At 42.9% G+C, this 18970-nt stretch overlaps 1 protein-coding gene across 1 annotated transcript in view; it reads right to left on the bottom strand.

The window, feature by feature from the left end:
* LOC311041919 (guanylate-binding protein 1-like) overlaps nucleotides 1-18970 on the bottom strand; it is a gene marked incomplete at its 3' end in the record, with an annotated part of 109666 nt that overhangs the window by 79415 nt on the left and 11281 nt on the right. The window contains exons 2-7 of the mRNA XM_084052402.1: nucleotides 17508-17664; nucleotides 13439-13510; nucleotides 12716-12778; nucleotides 7299-7358; nucleotides 6378-6473; nucleotides 3514-3573 (exon numbers count right to left, since the gene is read on the bottom strand). Coding sequence (XP_083908528.1) covers nucleotides 3514-3573; nucleotides 6378-6473; nucleotides 7299-7358; nucleotides 12716-12778; nucleotides 13439-13510; nucleotides 17508-17523 — 367 coding nt within the window. The 5' untranslated portion in view covers nucleotides 17524-17664. The remainder of the gene's footprint in view (nucleotides 1-3513; nucleotides 3574-6377; nucleotides 6474-7298; nucleotides 7359-12715; nucleotides 12779-13438; nucleotides 13511-17507; nucleotides 17665-18970) is intronic.

The raw sequence follows: 18970 nt of genomic DNA, 5'->3' as shown, positions 1-18970 counted from the left end.
AATTGAGTTTCTAAGTGAAAGTATGTAGGAGTAGTTAGGTGCCAAACCTTTGAGGAGAATATAAAAATAGTGCGAACATCTATAGTGGGCTCGCTGCTCCTGCAGCAAGCCCACTATAAACAGCCGAATAAACAACAGAAGCAAATGTACTGGTGTTCCATTTACATTCCTTCAGAGTGATGCCTGTACATCATGTACTCCTATGTTACAAATTAGAAATAGATATCTGACTTTGAGGGTAGAGGTAATCCTTACAAGCTGTACCTTGTTGTAAAAGTGAAAAAATACCTATTAATAATTGACCAAAGTTAAGTTTCTGAACTCCCAGCATCTAATACCTACAAAACTTCCTAGGTATACTTAGACAAGCTGAAATTGCTTAAGCCCCGCCCCCTCTGTGTTCCTATTGGCTGGGCTTTAAGCAGCCATAACTCCGGTTCCCAGCATCGAATCCTACAAAACCTCATAGGTACACTTAGACGGCCAATAGGGACAGGCTGAAATTGCTTGATTCTTATTATTATTATTCCGCTTGCGCTTCTTCCCGATAATGAATCGGGAAATTGAGGGCCTAAACGTACAAAAAAAATTACGTATTTTAATGGTGGTGATCTGCTTGTGGAACTCGAAGCTTTTGTGTGTTAATATCTATCTAAGATTTACATCAGACTTAAAGGAGACATCCGGGCATTTTCAGTGTTATCTTTAATGTGTTGCTTAGCACTCACCAACATTGACAGGGTCGTTGCGTTAATCTCATTGAGTCCGTGTCGTCCCGTCTAACGACCCCCTCCGTCGGCATAATGGAGGCGCGACGATAGCCCAAATTCGCCTATTTTAACAAATGCAAAGTGCTAGTTGCTTATTTCTCTCCCAGTACCTGGCAACTCGTGTTGCCAGGCAGGGAAATAAGCAACTAGCATTGGCTCGTTGTGCATTAGCAGTTAGCTCGTCGGAACTTTCAGCGCCTGTTATGGTATCATGAGACTCCACAATGACTACTAGGAGAAAAAAAACAGACTTTGCATTTGTTAAAATAGGCGAATTTGGGCTATCGTCCCGCCTCCATTATGCCGACGGAGGGGGTCGTTAGACGGGACGACACGGACTCAATGAGATTAACGCAACGACCCTGTCAATGTTGGTGAGTGCTAAGCAACACATTAAAGATAACACTGAAAATGCCCGGATGTCTCCTTTAAGTATGCTGCTGAAAGTGTTGGCTGGGTTCTACTGCACTGATTTAGGTAGTTTGACTTTTTACAGATGCATGCTTGCATCCCTCCTATCTGTGCGTGATAGGAAAGGTCTGAAGCACACTTGTTACACATAGTTAGTACACTTCATTTCTCATTAATTGTAGGATGACCTTTTCAGGATGTATGCTTGCATTCTATTAAAGTCACCAGCAAGCTTGCTGCTTCACATAGATATCGTATGACTGTTAGGGGAATTTTTAGACTTGGTGTTGGGGGATTTCAGTTATGCACTCTCTGAGTTAGCCTAGCATGCCACTTGGCTAAGTCAGTGAGTATGCATTCATTAATTTGGGGGTTTTGCTTAGCATTCCCTGATTTTGCTTAGCATGCTGCTTGGACAAAATTCAGGGAATATCTCCAAGAGTGGAGCCTTTAACGTCAAGCGTTTGTTGCAATAAATGGTTAAATCTATTTTGACGTGAGTCTTCCTGACTGAAATGAAGCATAGCGTTAGTTCATGCAGGGCACGGAAGTCTTGCATGCCTCAGCTGTAATCGGCTGTCAGAAAGCTGACAACATCAGCCTAGACATTCACAGCTCTGCTGGTCCTTACGTCACACATTCATACTCCAATCAGAGCTTAACAAGGAGGTCCCTTTAAATACAGCTTTGCATTCACTAGGTCTCTGCTTGTCTTGCTGCCTGCTTCACTGCTGCTTAGCTCCCTCCTCCACCCCAGCCTCCACCTTTTGATCATAGTCTGGCATAGGCTCAAATACTTGTGATGATATATGTGCTAATTCACACTAATATGTCAATATATTGCTTATTGTTTGATATTGTATCCCTTTGGGGGTTTTGCTTAGCATTCCCTGATTGTGCTTGGACAAAATTCAGGGAATATCTCCAAGAGCGGAGCCTTTAACGCTAAGCTTAGCGGTATTCCCTTTGTTGCAATAAATGGTTCAATCTACTTTGACTGAATATATATATGTGGGTACACCAACTTTCAGCAGCTGTCACAGCTTTCGGGTTTGAAATGTGTATCTTTACAAACACATTTCTGAAGAAATTTGAATATTGGCCATTTAAAGGAGAATTTTGAACTACATTTTTCTTACCTTTTATATGATATTACTTTATCCTAGGACGAGTGGTACAGTAGAAAAATGTCGTAACTCCATCCCGAGTCTGCCGCAGCTAAAAACCAGAGCGGGCGCTATATGCTCTAGATTGCGTATTTCTATTGCGATTTATTTTTTATTTTTTTGTTCATATCTGACTTTCCTAATGACAGAAAATTGTCCACGTTGTTTTCGTGTGGGCCGCCGTAGTGTTTACATCAGTGATCACGGGCGAAATCTCGGCTTGCGAGACTTCCGGAGGGGCTCATCTCACACAAACACTGTGGACGGTTTTCTGTCATTGGGAAGTCAGTGATGAACATAAAAATATATAAAAAATCGCGATAGAAATACGCGAAAGGTAAGAAAAACGTAGTCCTAAATTCTCCTTTAAGTGGCATAAAATGGAAAAACTAAAGTAAGTACAAGTAAGCTATTAAACAATTTTACTCAAGCTTGAGCAAAATCACTTCAAATATTCCAGTAGGCTTGTTACATGTGATGTTACATGTCTAGGATGAATAATGAAGGAGTCATGCTTGTTACATGTCTAGGATGAATAATGAAGGAGTAATGGTCTTTTTAAGGAACTGGCGGCGGCCATCTTGAAAATGTTACCTTTCTAGTGGTCCGATTTTGGTAAACTTTTGATATGTTATTAAGTACAGCTAATACTACAATAATCCATTGAAATACCTTTTGTTGCAATTTGTTTTGGGTCAAACCATAACTGCACCCGCCTATATTCCCTAGATAGATACTTTATTGATCCCAGAGGGAAAATTCAGATATCTCATAGCTCATACAGGCAAGGTTAGTTAAAAACACAAAATCACAAAAAGAGAGGGGGCACAGGTTAAAACAGAGAGAAGACAAATATGAAAGATATATTATGAATAAGCATAAAAAAGCATTTAAAAGGTGTCACTGGGAATAAGAAATAAAAATCATCCTTTGTCATTGCAAATAGACCCATGGGCAAGGTCTAGGGCCTAGACCGTAGGATCGTAACAAGGCTTTTCCAAAATATGGAAACAAATTAAACAAAACAGTTTAGATTCATTCAGTTTTACTCAATTTCAAGGGGTAGTTTGTCTATTATAGGCTCACTTCAAATATTCCAGTAGGCTTTTCCAAAATATGGAAACAAATGAAACAAAACAGTTTAGATTCAGTTCAGTTTTACTCACTTTCAGGGGGTAGTTTGTCTTGACTATGGCGCCGTTTCACCGGTATCTTACCCTGGCCTTCTGCAACAATATGAGACAATGCAATTCAATCAATATAACCCAATACAATTTTATTTGTGTTGTGTCATTATCACACACACACACACACACACACACACACACACACACACACACACACACACACACACACACACACACACACACACACACACACACACACACACACACACACACACACACACACACACCTCACTTGACTCGGTTGAAAATCCTGGTCCTTCATTAGAGTTGCTTAGCTCTTCTCCATGTTCTAATTGGTCGATATTTGCCCGTAATGTGGCCAGAGTTGCGAGGGCCCGGGAATCGCTGCTGCTTGCAGCTTTAATTAGGTTTTCGATGCTGGGAACTGGAGTTATGGCTGTTTAAAGCCCAGCCAATAGGAAGACAGAGGAGGTGGGGCTTCAGCAATTACAGCTCGTGCCCATTAGTGGTCTTAGTCCACATAGCAAAGTTGTACTCGGTAGCATGCTGCAAACTGGAGTTATAGCTGTTTAAAACCCAGCCAATCGGAATTGTCGATCGGCTATATTCACTTCTTGTTTGGCGTTGAAGTTTGACGCTTCGCCATGGTCACGCCGTTTTACAAGAACTTTTCATCGTTAACGTCTTTTGTGTACGCTGAGTGAATGTTCTTTCTTTCTTTCTTTTTCCTTTATTTATTCAGAGGAGCCCATTGAGAGTAAGCTCTCTTTTTGAAGGACTCCCTGATAACAACATATCTATATATATACAATTTGAATCCTGCGCCATGTCGGTTGTCAGTATGTTTGTCAGTATGTTGTATGTACGTTGCATCACTCCGAATATGGACACAACGCCAGTGTGACGTAATCTCACGACAGCATGACATCACGCATGACATCACATCCTACCTATAAATTCTAGGATGCCGTCAGATCGCACCAGTTCGACGGCTTCCATAGTGGGTTTTGGTCATTGGAGAGGTGATGCACGTCACCTCTTTCTGAAGTGGGTACTTTCAAAGCCTGCCGTGGATTTAGGAGGGCACAAAACTCTCTCTCACACTGTGAGGTGCCTGTAAGGTGGCACTGCAAAGTGAACGACGCGTCACGCTAGACGTTCGGGCCGCGTAGCGGCCCGAACTTCTAGTAAAATACATATATTAATGAGAAACAATAACAAACATTTGAATCACATTACAATGTCACAGATGCAAATAAACATAGTGTTACATGAAACAGGTGCAGTCACTATGTAGTGTGTCCTCAAGAAGCACCCTAAATGTCTTTATTGAGACCAATCGCACCAGTTTCAGAGAGTCCTGAAGTTTGCTCCATTTGTGTGGAGCATAAATACATGAAATAAGTCTTTCCTTGTTCACTGCTCTTACGTGGACTGGTATATCTAATGTGTGTTTGTGAACGTGTTGAATGTCCAGTAACCTTTGGTTCCAAAAGCGATGATAGATATAAAGGAAGTTTACCACACAAGGCCTTATAAATAAATAGAATACAATGTTGCTCTCTACGAACAAAAACAACATGGACAATTTTCTGTCATTAGGAAAGTCAGATATGAAAAAAAAAGAATACTCAAAAATTTACGAAACCGTGCACACGCATCAAAAGTGGCGAAAAATTACATTACGAAAAGGGGGGGCGTGGCCTAATGTATCAATAGCGCCCCCTACAAAAGTTTTTGCTTCAAGCCCAACAATACGGTTTCACCTGCACGCATGCAAATTGGTACACACCTGTATCATGCCCCGACTTACAAAAACCTCTCTTGGAGCCATGACCGAAACCAAATAGGAAGTCAGCCATTTTGAATTTTTAATGGCGTTTTTGTGAATTTCACGCCATTTTCACGGGTTGTACTATAATGAACTCCTCCTAGGCAAATTATCGTATCCGCTCAAATTCGGTCAGCGTACACAAAAGATCTTAACGATGAAAAATGATAAAATGCTTGAGTTTTCGTAAAATGGCGTGACCGATGCGAAGCGTCAAACTTCAACGCCAAACAGGAAGTAAAAATAGTCAATCTACAATTCCTTGCTGGGCTTTAAACAGCCATAACTAGTTCCCACCATGCTATACTGTACCTACAAAACTTGCTAGGTGCACTTAGATGGCCAATAGGGATAGGCTATAATTGCTTAAGCCCCACCCCCTCTGCATTCCTATTGGCTGGGATTTAAACAGCAATCATATCGTATCATACTTTTGTGCACACCCACAGGACATACAGTAACTTAAATCATCGTTTTGTGCAAACATACCGAGATGTGAGTCGCGTCACTTGATTTGGTTGAGAGTCCTTATCCTTCATTGGAGTTACTTAGCCCCGCCCACTATTCTGATTGATTGATATTTCATAGTTTCTATCTTTTCTTTTTATCCCACAATTTGTGTAACCCATTTATTCACCCCAGTGCCAATTGCCTAAGAGGAATCCTGGGCGCTACGCTCCCTCTGCCAGCCTGGGGAGAACCCCGAACTGAGCTCATGCTTCCTTCAATGCATGAGGAGTGAGCAGGCCGCTTCCTAGGAACCAAACAGTTCCTTTCCCCTCCATCAGGCGCCTTGGCTAACCAGGGGGAGGCAGTATAGAGACCAGGATTACTGCATGTCTTTTGTGAGGGTACTTACCCTAGGGGACACGGGGGAACATGCAAACTCCACACAGAAAGGCCCTTTCGCCAACCCCACCTGGGGTATCGACACTGATGACATGGAGGAGAGAACACGCCCCCAGTGGCCGCAGCGTCCCCAGCAGGAATCGAACCCAGGACCTTCTAGCTGCCACCGTGCCCCCCCCGGTGGACAAAACCCACAACTCACCTGCGCTGGGCAGAGCTTTGACATAGGAGCTCGGAGCATCTGTTGGTGTATTGCTGTCATCAGTGTCATCAGCGCTGGTGAGATTCCTGGCACTCACTGTAAGCCAAAACAGTGAAAGACTGAGAAATACAATTGGTTGTATGACCTCAAAATTAAACCACTATTTCACCCTCAAACAGTTTGAGTTATATGAGCACATTTCAAAGTGATTTTCTAAATGGACGTTAACTTAATGAATGAATATCAACAAATATCAATGCATTGTACTCAAATCATTTGACAGCATTCTTGCAGAATTACTTTTGTCAGAAGTGGAAGTACCTGAGGGACTTATTCCTCTACCCTAGGATGAGGCTGGAGGGGCTTCATCAGTTTGCTATGAGAATGTACAACGAGGCACGAAAAAGGCAACGGAAACTGACTTTCTGTGACTTAGTAGCATTACAACGTTCAGAATCTGAATCAGAATCAACTTTATTGTCTTATGCTCTCTATTATGTGGTTGTATTTTGTAAATCTTCAGAGATATCTAGTTGTCTTTTTGAAAAGGAATTGTCTTTCCTGATCTTTTGCACTTTTGTATAATAGTAATGCATGATGTAGTAATCCTCCCTAATTGTCTGGGAATGTGAGACTTAGCCAGGGAATGTGAGACTTAGCCACTGTTCCTTATTGCTATCATGCTATTATGTCACGGTCCTTATTCCCTAGAGTCTAGGGAATAAGCAGTGACATAATGTTGGCAAGGGCTAGGGCCTAGAACATAGGATCGTAACAAGTCTTTTCCAAAATATGGAAATAAATTAAACAAAACAGTTTAGATTCAGTTCAGTTTTACTTAATTTCAAGGGATAGTAATTCTTGGCTATGGGGCCGTTTCACAGATTAAAAACAGTTAATATTCAGTTCAGTTTTACTCACTTTCAGGGGGTAGTTTGTCTTGACTATGGCGCCGTTTCACTGGTATCTTACCCTGGCCTTCTGCAACAATATGACACAATATGAATACAATGCAATCAATATAACCCAATACCATTTTATTTGTGTTGTGTCATTATCACACACACACACACACACACACACACACACACACACACACACACACACACACACACACACACACACACACACACACACACACACACACACACACACACACACACACACACACAAACACACACTCACACACACAGGGGTTCTTGTTCACCTCACTGGACTCGGTTGAAAATCCTGGTCCTTCATTGGAGGTTGCTTAGCTCTTCTCCATGTTTTAATTGGTCGATATTTGCCCGTAATGTGGACAGAGTTGCGAGGGCCCGGGAATCGCTGCTGCTTTCAGCTTTAATTAGGGCCCGACCGCTGCACAGTAGTGCAAAGCCCTATTGAAACTCCAATGATTATTAAAGCTGAAAGCAGCAACGGGCCCTCGCAGCTCTGTCCACGATACAAGTCTGTATGGCAATCAGCTGAAGTTATGCCACATAGCTTAAGCAAATGCACCCTGTCCCTTTTGGCCGTCAAAGTGCACATAGCAAGTTTGGTAGGTTTTCGATGCTGGGAACTGGAGTTATGGCTGTTTCAAGCCCAGCAAATAGGAAGACAGAGGGGGCGGGGCTTCAGCAATTACAGTTCGTCCCTATGGGTGGTCTAAGTCCACATACCAAATATGTACTTGGTAGCATGCTGAAAACTGGAGTTATGGCTGTTTAAAGCCCAGCCATTAGGGGCTGGGCTTTAGCAATTACGGGGCTTCAGCAATTACAGCTCATCCCTATTGGTGGTCTTAGTCCACATACCAAATGTGTACTCGGTAGCATGCTGCGAACTGAAGTTAAAGCTGTTTAAAGCCCAGCCAATAGGAATTGTAGATCGGCTATATGCACTTCTTGTTTGGCGTTGAAGTTTGACGCTTCACCATGGTCACGCCGTTGTACGAAAACTCTTCTTGAGCTTTTGAGAACTTTTCATCGTTAACGTATTTTGTGTACGCTGAGTGAATTTTCTTTCTTTCTTTCTTTTATCTTTATTTATTCAGGGAAGCCAATTGAGAGCAAGCTCTCTTTTTCAAGGACGCCCTGATAACAACAATGTAAAACACATACATAATGAGAAACAATAACGAACATTTGAATCACATTTCAATGTCACAGATGCAAATAAACATAGTGTTACATGAAACAGGTGCAGTCACTATGTAGTGTGTCCTCAAGAAGCACCCTAAATGTCTCTATTGAGACCAATCGCACCAGTTTCAGAGAGTCCTGAAGTTTGTTCCATTAGTGTGGAGCTTGAAAGCAGTCTTTCCTTATTCACTGCTCTCACGTGGACTGGTATATCTAATGTGTGTTTGTGAACGTGTTGAATGTCCACTAACCTTTCGTTCAAAAAACGAGGATAGATAAAGGACATTTACCACACAAGGCCTTATAAATAAATACAATACAATGTTGCTCGCTACGAACTGCGAGAGATGGCCAACCCACTTAATCATATAAAATACAGTGATGGTGAGATAATCATCGCCAGTAATAAAACGCAAAGCACTGTGGTAGACTGCTTCCAGAGGCTTCAGTGTGGAGAGTGAAGCATACATATACAGTATATCCCCATAGTCAAATACAGATGTTATTACAGATTGAACAATAGTTCTTCTGTTGGTAAAAGAAAAACAGGACCTGTTTCTGTAAAGGAAGCCAATTTGTCCTCTTAATTAGGTTCTCCACATGAACCTTAAATGAGAGTTTGGCATCTAGCCAAATGCCCAGGTATTTATAAGATGTGATCAGCTCAATTTGTTCACCTTTAAGAGCCATTAGGGCACGCCCCTTTTTGAGACTAATAAAATATGTAATTCTTTGCCACTGGTTATGTATGTGCAGTATTGCGTAACTACGCATTGCCCCTCAAAAACGTGATTTATTATCGGGAAAATAATAATAATTAAAGTTGCAACCAGCGATGACCAGGCCCTCGACGTTCTGTCCACGATACACGCCTGTATGGCAATAAGCTGAAAAGTTAGGCGACTACACTTAACTGAAAAGTTAAGCGATTACAGCCTATTGGCCGCACCTAGCAACCTAGCAGGTTTCAGAAGTTTAGCATGCGGGGAACTGGAGTTATGGCTGTTTAAAGCCCAACCAATAGGAACACAGAGGGGGCATGGCTTAAGCAATTTCAGCCTGTCCCTGTTGGCCGTCTAGGTGCACCTAGGAAGTCTCGTAGGTTTTCGATGCTGGGAACTGGAGTTATGGCTGTTTAAAGCCCAACTAATAGGAACAAAGAAATGGCGGAACTTAAGAATTTACAGTTGTCCCTATTGGTGGTCTTAGTCCAAAAAACTAATTTGGACTTGGTAGCATGGTGCATACTGGAGTTATGGCTGTTTAAAGCCCAGCCAATAGGAACACAGAGGGCGCAGGGCTTCAGATATTACAGCTCGTCCCTAATATTTTACGAAAACTCAAGCTTTTAAAAACTTTTCATTGTTAAGGTCTTTTGTGTACGCTGAGTGAATTTGAGGCGGATCCGATTATCTGCCTAGGAGGAGTTCGTTAAAGTACAAACCGTGAAAATGTCTCGAAATGCAGAAAAACGGCACTATAAATTCAAAATGGCCGACTTCCTGTTTGGTTTAGGTCATGGCTACAAGAGACTTTTTTGTAAGTCGGGACATGATACAGGTGTGTACCGATTTTCATACATGTAGGTGAAACCGTATTGTGGGGCTTCAAGCATGACATTTTATAAGGGCCGCTATTGAGCCATTAGGCCACACCGCTTTTGAGACGATTTTAATACGTAATTTTTCACCACATATGATGTGTGTGCATAGTTGCGTAACTTTTTGAGTACGCTTTGCCACTCAAAAACACGATTCATCATCGGGAAGAATAATAATCATTGCAGTTTCAATAGGGCTTCGCACTACTGTGCAGTGCTCGGGCCCTAATAATAATCATTGCAGTTTCAATAGGGCTTCGCACTACTGTGCAGTGCTCGGGCCTTAATAACCAGAAAACTGTTACCATATAAGACGTTTATAAAGAAAGTAAGAAAGAAAGAAAGAAAGAGGGGACTAGGACAGGTGGGTGGTTATATAGGAGGTGGTGGAGGGACTGGATCAGGTGGGTGGTGCTAAGGTGAAGTTCAGGTACATAGGCCTACTTAAAGGATCTACAGTGTAGATAAAACGGCCATAGCCATCCTTTTCCAGGTATACTTTTTGTGTAAAAAGCCCATTGAGATTGGGCCGTTTTTAGCCCAAGGAGTGGTTTTGGTGCAAAACAAATGCTTGCAATGGATTCAGAATCATAAAAACACCCTAGTTTGACCCCTCACATGCTACTTAAAACAGAATATTTGTTTTCCCCCCCACCTAAGGTTATGGTGGGTACCCCAACTTTCAGCAGCTGTCAAAAATTCTCCTAGGGAAACTGCATTTCAGTCTTTGTGAGATGTGTTACTAGACACTTTTACAAACACATTGGTGAAGATTTTTTTTGCTAAGGAATTTATTCCAAGATTGGAAATCTTTCTGCTAATATCCCCTGACTATGTGAAAGCCTGAGTGCTCAAACTGGGGTATTTTTGGGGATAGAAGAGAGGTAGGAGAGACCAAAAACACACAAAAAAGAAGGAAAAGTTAAAATTCATGGTGTAGTCCCTTTAATTAACTATTTATCTCTTGCTGTGCACTTTTATGACAAAAATATTCCTCCTTATATAATAATAATGCCTGATGATCATGTTTTAGGGGGTAAAAATCACGGCAGCCCATCTTTAAACAATTACATTGTGACAAAGTAGAGGCAAACATGTTACTCTGCCTTTAAGTTTCCAAACTTTTTGTGGGCAGTTTTAGTATCCGCAAGTGTTGTGGTCTGATGGTGATATTGTGACAGTAGTGCCAAGTCATCTCCAATGTCTACGTATTAAAACCCACTGAATATCGTTAATTTGTTCAATTGTTGTTCTCATTATCGAGTCAGTGTAGGGCTGGCTAATAGGCAACCCTGTCTGACCCCAGTCTTGATCTCTATCTAACTCGACCTCTATCCACTACACCGGCTTCGAATGCTATCAATGCATTGAATGGGAGATTATCACGTTTTATCAGACCATTGAATGGGCGAAGTAGGCGAGCTACCGTCTACCCCGCGATTTGTCAGACCATTCATTGGGCGTAATCAGGAGCTGCTGACCTACCGACGGAGGCGGAGCAGTCCCCACAACAATATTTACGATTCTGTCCGTATCGGTACATAACTCGAACGGCGCTGAGTAGGCACAGGCGAGCGTCGCACCGCTCCGGACGGCAACTCAGTCGTCTTAGCTCCTTCGGTGGCCCGTCGCGGGGCTCCAGCTCGCCTGAGACTGCGCGCCTCCGTCATGGTCCGAAACCAAAACAACCAAAACCAAAACCGAAACTGAAGTATTTAAGTCATCTCCGTCGGTAGGTCAGTAGCTCCTGATTACGCCCAATGAATGGTCTGATAAATCGCGGGGTAGACGGTAGGTCGCCTACTTCGCCCATTCAATGGTCTGATAGAACGTGATAATCTCCCATTCTATGCATTGATAGCATTCGAATCAGGTGTCCACTATCCATAAGGCAAAACACACCTACGCCTTCACCTCAGAGGCCACAATATCCTAAATATATACCACATGTGAAAAGGCTCGAACGGCCAAGGCTCCAAAGACAGTCAGAGATGCAATTTGTTTTTTTGTTTTTTTCGCCGAACTCCTCCACCGAACTCCAGTGCAAAAATATATACAAATAGCAACAATACTGGCCAAAAAGTCAAACATAGAGCAATGAGAAAAATAAATAAGCACTAAGGCAAACACTAATAAACAAGACCCAACTTGATAAGAACTCTCTTCAGGCTATACCTTGATCAAACAAGGCCCTGTAGCTCTCCCTCAGGCATGTTACCTGTGTTTCTGCCCATATCTAACTCCCTGTCTGTCCCTGCAGCCTCCCTTAAATAGGGAGTGGATCCTACCACAGGACACAGAACTAATTAGCAACAATTCTTCCAAACACTTCCATAAATACTCCCAGAGATTCCCCAGTGCCACAGTATAAAAGTAACCCAAACATTCGTAATGATGCGTTACAATTAAACAAATATAACTTGGGTTGAAGACTCCACCATTGAAGTGAACATCTTGCTCCCCCTCAGACCCTACTCCTGTGTTTCAGAAACGCTAGATAGGATGGTTAGCAGACGTTACACATAGTCTGTCAAATTTCTGCACAGAGCATACTACGTACATAATCTGTATTCGTAGTCTATACTACTGGTGTAAGGAAAACAAAATTGCCTCACCAGTAGTAGCAGGAACAGCTGCTTGGATTGTAGCTGGGTCAGGCTCAGCTTGAGTTGAAGGACCTAAGCAGAGATATATAAGTGACAATATAAATGAAAAAAAAGAAAACTGAAAATAATAACTGTTACCTTATAATAATAATATACGTAATATCAGCATTTCCAAACATAACGTAGAACTAGAAAAAGTGCTCCTCGGAGCACAGGTCTCCGCCAGGTCAGGTAGGTTATTGTGGCCTCCTGGTTTCGCTATATTAGGCCAATGTGAAAAGGGTGCCATTTCTTCTTAGGCCTTTGATGGCAATCGGACACTGCATTCATGATATGAGGCATTTTGTTCCAAACATTTGTTTTGCTAAATTAGACCTGCTGGTGGCGCTATAACAGGGCAATGTGGAAAGGGTGGCATTTCTTCCTCAATGCAGTGCGAATGTGTGTGCAAAGTTTCATAGCAATCGGACGCTGCGTTCATGCTTTGCAGCATTTTGTTCACAATGGGCCACTCCTGCAAGCTTTAGATGTCACTCTTAGCCAATCAGGATGGAATATGAAAAATCTAACAGATCCGTTTTCATCCCATGACTATCATAAAGGATGCTCATCATTAACTACTTAATAGCTGCAGAAAGTCAGTTAGACTGACAGACAGGCAGGCAGGGGTGAAAACATAATCTTTGGCCCTGCCTTTTGACCTAGCCGAGAAAACTATTAATTTCCCCTCACCAGCAGCAGAAGCATCTTGAGAATGTGATGATGGTTCTGGTTGGTTTGTCGCTGTAGCTGGGACAGGCTTAGCTGGAGTAGAAGGACATAAGCAGACATAACACATAATACATAATAACCAGAAAACTGTTACCATATAAGACGTTTATAAAGGAAGGAAGGAAGGAAGGAAGGAAGGAAGAAAGAAAGAGGGGACTAGGACAGGTGGGTGGTTATATAGGAGGTGGTGGAGGGACTGGATCAGGTGGGTGGTGCTAAGGTGAAGTCCAGGAACATACTTAATGAACTAGTGGGTGTGTCTACAAACTAATTTGATCTCTTGCTGTGCACTTTTATGACACAAATCTTCTTCTCTACGTCATCCTCAGACAAGCCCTCCATCGGCGTCTCCAGTCATCTCGGTTCTCCATACATCTGGACAGCTCCTTTGTGCTTTCTGTACCAGCATCTTTCCTTAGTACATCCACGTAGGTAGGTGTGGTACGTCCTCTTGATCGATGCCCGTGTGTTGGTTCCCACGGTACAAGCTTTTTGGCCCGGAATTCTCGGTGTCGGTGGCAGTGGCCGGCTAGTCTCATCCTCCTGACTGCTATCTTTTCTGATACACTTGGTAGTGCCCCGTACAGACGCTTGTTGGTAATGTGCTCGTCCTGGTTGATGTTCAGTACCACACATAACATTCTGGTGTAGCACCCGTCCAGGGACTTCTGTAGGGCTTGCTTTAGTGTCCAGCATTCAAAGCCGTAGAGGAGAACGGACTCCATGGTCTCAGAGAAGAAACTGATCTTGATGCGTCGGGGAAGGTTGGATTTCCACACACTGGTCATGCCATTAAGAGCTCTCCAGGCAAGTGCTTTCCTCACCTTAAGGTCCTTTTCTGTGGAGCCGACCCAGGTATTTAAAGCGCCCAGGTATTTAAAGTCACTGACCTCCTTTAGCACAGTGCCTTCTGTTGTTGTTAGGGGCGGGTGTTCTTGGGGGATGTTATAGGTCATGACCTCGGTTTTCTTTGCATTTAGCATGAGGCCAACCAAGCACACTCTAACTCCACTCTGGTCAAGAGCTCCTGTGCCTGCTTTACATGGTCAGATAGCAGGCAGATGTCGTCAGCGTAGTCCAGGTCTGTCAGGGTTTCTGCAAGGTGTCTCGTAGACCTTCTGGGCGCGATAGTGAAGCCGAGCTCATGCTCCCTTACTTTCATAGCTTTTCTCAGAGCATAGTCCAGTACTGTTATAAAAAGGAAAGGGGCTAGGGTGTCACCCTGCAGCACTCCGGTTTGGATGTTGAACTCCTCGCTGTTACCGTCGGGCGTTGTCACTTGGGCTCTCGTTCCCGTGTACATGGTTCCAATGGCTCGGAGTAGGTTGGGAGGAACATCGTAGACCTTAAGTATTCTCAACATCATTCCTCTGTGGATAGTGTCGAAGGCTTTCCTGAAGTAAATGAAGCACAGCACCGCCGCCAGGTTGTTCCTCTTTACCTCCTCAATGATCCTCCATAATGCAAGGATCTGGGCTAAGGTGGTTCTCCCCTCTCGGAATCCGTTTCGGTTTTCCCTGAGGTGGGGGTTGAAAACATTTCGTATCCTGTTCAGTATCATGTGGTTGAACATGTTTGCGATGATAAAGGTCAGGCTGACACCACGGTGATTGTCAGGTTTTGAGAGATCTCCAGATTTTGGTACCGGGATGATGTGTGAGAGAGACCATATTTCTGGCATGATGTTTTCCATCAGAGCTTGGTTGCAGATCTCTAAGATGACATCATCAAGATTGCAGTTCTTGATTACCTCTGGGGGAATGCCGTCAGGTCCAGCACTCTTCCCCTGCCTCAGGGAGACTTTGACCTTGGCAAATTCCCCTGTTGTGAAAGGGCCGTCATCAATGTTGAGATCCCTCAGGACTGCAGGTATTTCCTTCTCGGCACCTTCCACTGTCTGGTGTGTGCCAAGAAGGTTCCTGTGAGTTAACCAGGTGGTCACTCTCTTCTTCCTCCTTATATAATAATAATGCCTGATGATCATGTTTTAGGGGGTAAAAATCACGGCAGCCCATCTTTAAACAATTCAATTGTGACAAAGTAGAGGCAGTCATGTTATCCTGCCTTTAAGTTTCAGAACCTTTTGTGGGCAGTTTTAGTATCTGCAAGAGTTGTGGTCTGATGGTGATATTGTGATAGTACTGCCAAGTCGTCTCCAATGTCTACGTATTAAAACACACTGAATATCGTTAATTTGTTCAATTGTTGTTCTCATTGCCCAGTCAATGGCAAGTGTAGGGCTGGTTAATAGGCAACCCTGTCTGACCCCAGTCTTGATCTCTATCTAACACTATCCATAAGGCAAAACACTAAGCCTTTACCTCAGACGCTACAATATCCTAAATATATACCGTCATGTGAAAAGGCTCGAACGGCCAAGGCGCCAAAGACAGTCAGAGTCTGTGGTGGCGCTATTGAGATAAATGAGGGTAATAATAATAATAATAAATGTAATAATAAGGGTAATAATAATAATAATAATAATAATAATAATAATAATAATAATAATAATAATAATAAAGGTTACAGCAGGATTTCATGTCATTTTATTTTATTGTATTATTATCAAAGCAATAAGAACTGAAATGGGCCCATGTTTATATAAAACAAATTGGTGATACTTGCTAAGCACTGCCAGGTTTACATAAAACAAGGTGCTACTCACTGTTAAGAAAACATTTTTCCCCTGTCAATTTTATTTGCACACAATATTTTAGAGAGGGGTTATTTTGTATCCTTTCTTGTGGACAGTTTGCAGTCAGTGTTTTACTGAGGAAGCACTATGCATGCATATTTTTGTACATTGTACTAGGCCAATTCGTTATGCAAAAGAATGTAATAAGATTTCGGAATAAATACATAATTCCATATTTTTGACTTTTATGGGTATTTTTTTCTTTTTCAGTTACATATGTTGCGATATAATTGTTGACAACATTTCTTGCAATATATCGAGTATCTCAGATATCGTGTATTGTGATATTATCGTTATCGAGGACCAAATATCACCACAGTTATCATATCGTGAGCTACCCGGATCGTCCCACCCCATCCATCTTCAACCGCTTATCCGAAATCGGGTCCCGGTCTCACCCCTAATAGTAATATAAGTCAATATTTAAACATTTCTTTGTGGGTGTAACCCCACTCCAATGGATCTGGTTCAAAGGGATTTGGTTTAGCCCCCCTATAAGTACGAAGTGAAGTGAACGCCCCCTTCTACCAGAGAAAGAGAGAGAGAGAGAGAGAGAGAGAGAGAGAGAGAGAGACACACACACACACACACACACACACACACACACACACACACACACACACACACACACACACACACACACACACACACACACACACACACACACACATAGTTGCATGCAGCAGCCAGTGGGTTCAGTTTCTATTAAATAAGTATTTTTAAATTATTCTAAATTACTTGGGGGGGGGGGTCCAATCTGACTTGGGGGGGTCCAATCTGAAGCTAGGGGGAGACGACCCCCCCCCCCCCCCCCTCCCCCGGTCCCCCCGTCCCCCCCGGGATTGACGTGCCTGAGTGGTTCTCCAAGTGGAGTCAGGAGACTAGATAGAAATAATAGATAGTTAGGAACCAAATAGACCCTTATGGGTCTGTAACTCTAGAGTGTACAAATGGAACCATTTGTACACTCTTCAGTTAAATTAACATTGATTTTACAATATAAATGTGTATCCTAATGCATGTCAAACTGGGGATCCTTGAAATTAAAATAGTTGAGAATCGCTGCTAGAGCTGTAAAAAATCTTCTCTTATGGGGGTCCTTGGCTTATCTTTTCAAATGGGGGTCTGCGGGCTAATAAGTGTGAATTTGGGGGTCCTTGACATGAAAAAGTTTGAAAACCACTGGCTGTAGCTGTAGGACACACACACACACACACACACACACACACACACACACACACACACACACACACACACACACACACACACACACACACACACACACACACACGCCCTATATGGGAAGGGGCGATCCCGTGGGATCAAACTACTTACTCCTTTTGGTGGCCATAGCTGAGTGGTCAGTGAGCACGCCTGGGCAGCCAGAGGCCCTGGTTGTCGCAGGTTCAATTCCAGGCCAGCGATGTGTCCCTGAGCGAGACTCTTAACCACAAATTGCTCCCGAGTGCCGCATGATGGCTGCTCACGGCTCCTAGTAGTTATAGGATGGATAAATGCAGAGGACACATTTCACATAATTATGTGCAAATATACAGTGACAAAAAACACCCCAAGTGGGCCCTAGATCATATTATTGCAATTTAGAATCTCTTGTGCTGTGGTGAGAATAGTGTTATTCCAGACGAGGTAGGAGTTTCAAGGTTCATTGTGTTTCAGGTTTTATAACAATCAGAGGTTTATGCACAACCATTACTGTGGTTTATATTACCTGTCTGCTCCCGGGATTCTGATTTAACGGTAACACTGATTCTGTATTGTATAATAGAGGTGCCAGTCGAGCAGAACCTGGTCAGGCCTAGCTCTTACTTTGAGGATATACTGTATGTGCGGTACCTCACGCCTAGGAGGTAAGGTGTAAGGTGTGTTCGGCAGCTTTATTTGATCAAACTTTTAATGACGCTTGGTGATGTTTTAGTCATTCACTGATGTTTTTTGTATTATAGGCTGAAATGGTGTCTCTCTGCCATCTTGTTTTGACAGGGTGATGTTCGCCGCTGTGCATGTTGGCGTCATCTTGTTTTGACAAGGGGAAGTTAACGGTTGTGCGTGTGGGTACATATGAAACATCCTCTGCTCTCACGAGAGCAGAGGAAGTGGTCACAAAGAAGGCTGTACGTCCCGTCTAGCATTGAGAGATGACAGATGCATGAAACCTAACCACATGCCTTGTAAACAACACCTGCCTCTCTGCAACCACCATCTCTGCAGGCATGGATGCCTATCTATGTTGGGTGGGTAGGGTACTCAACAACAAGTCACACACACGTCAACCAAGTTTTAACCCCTTAATCAGAAATACCTGATGAAAGTCAGTTGTCAAGAAAATACTTTTTTTGCTGTAAGTCAAGACAGTGTGCGCGATCACCATTCTTTCCTGTCTCATTCACTGGCTGCGCACCTGTCCCAGTAGATGTGCAAAAGGACTTTTTTTATAAACTACATTTCAAGTCATACAATTTGATTATTGACTGATGATGAAACCATAACTGGCATAAGGACTTTGCAGATTACAGGTACACACGGTATCAGAGTACATCATGTATTGCATCCTGTGCACGTTACAAAGCATCACACAATAAATAGTCATCCGACAGACACATCCTGTGGGTGCTCGGCTTTCTCCTGGGTGCTCGGGCTCCCTGGCACCCACAGGATTGGCGCTGCAGGTCTCTGCACAAACATACACTGAACAGAGAGAATGTTCTGTTTTCTATGTCAACTGTATGCATGAAGAATGAGCATGTAAGGTATAGTGTCATATCACCAGATGTTATTTA

Source organism: Gymnoscopelus microlampas (assembly GCF_963454915.1).
Source record: "Gymnoscopelus microlampas genome assembly, chromosome: 3".
Lineage (NCBI taxonomy): Eukaryota > Metazoa > Chordata > Actinopteri > Myctophiformes > Myctophidae > Gymnoscopelus > Gymnoscopelus microlampas.
This window is presented reverse-complemented; position numbering and strand designations above follow the sequence as displayed.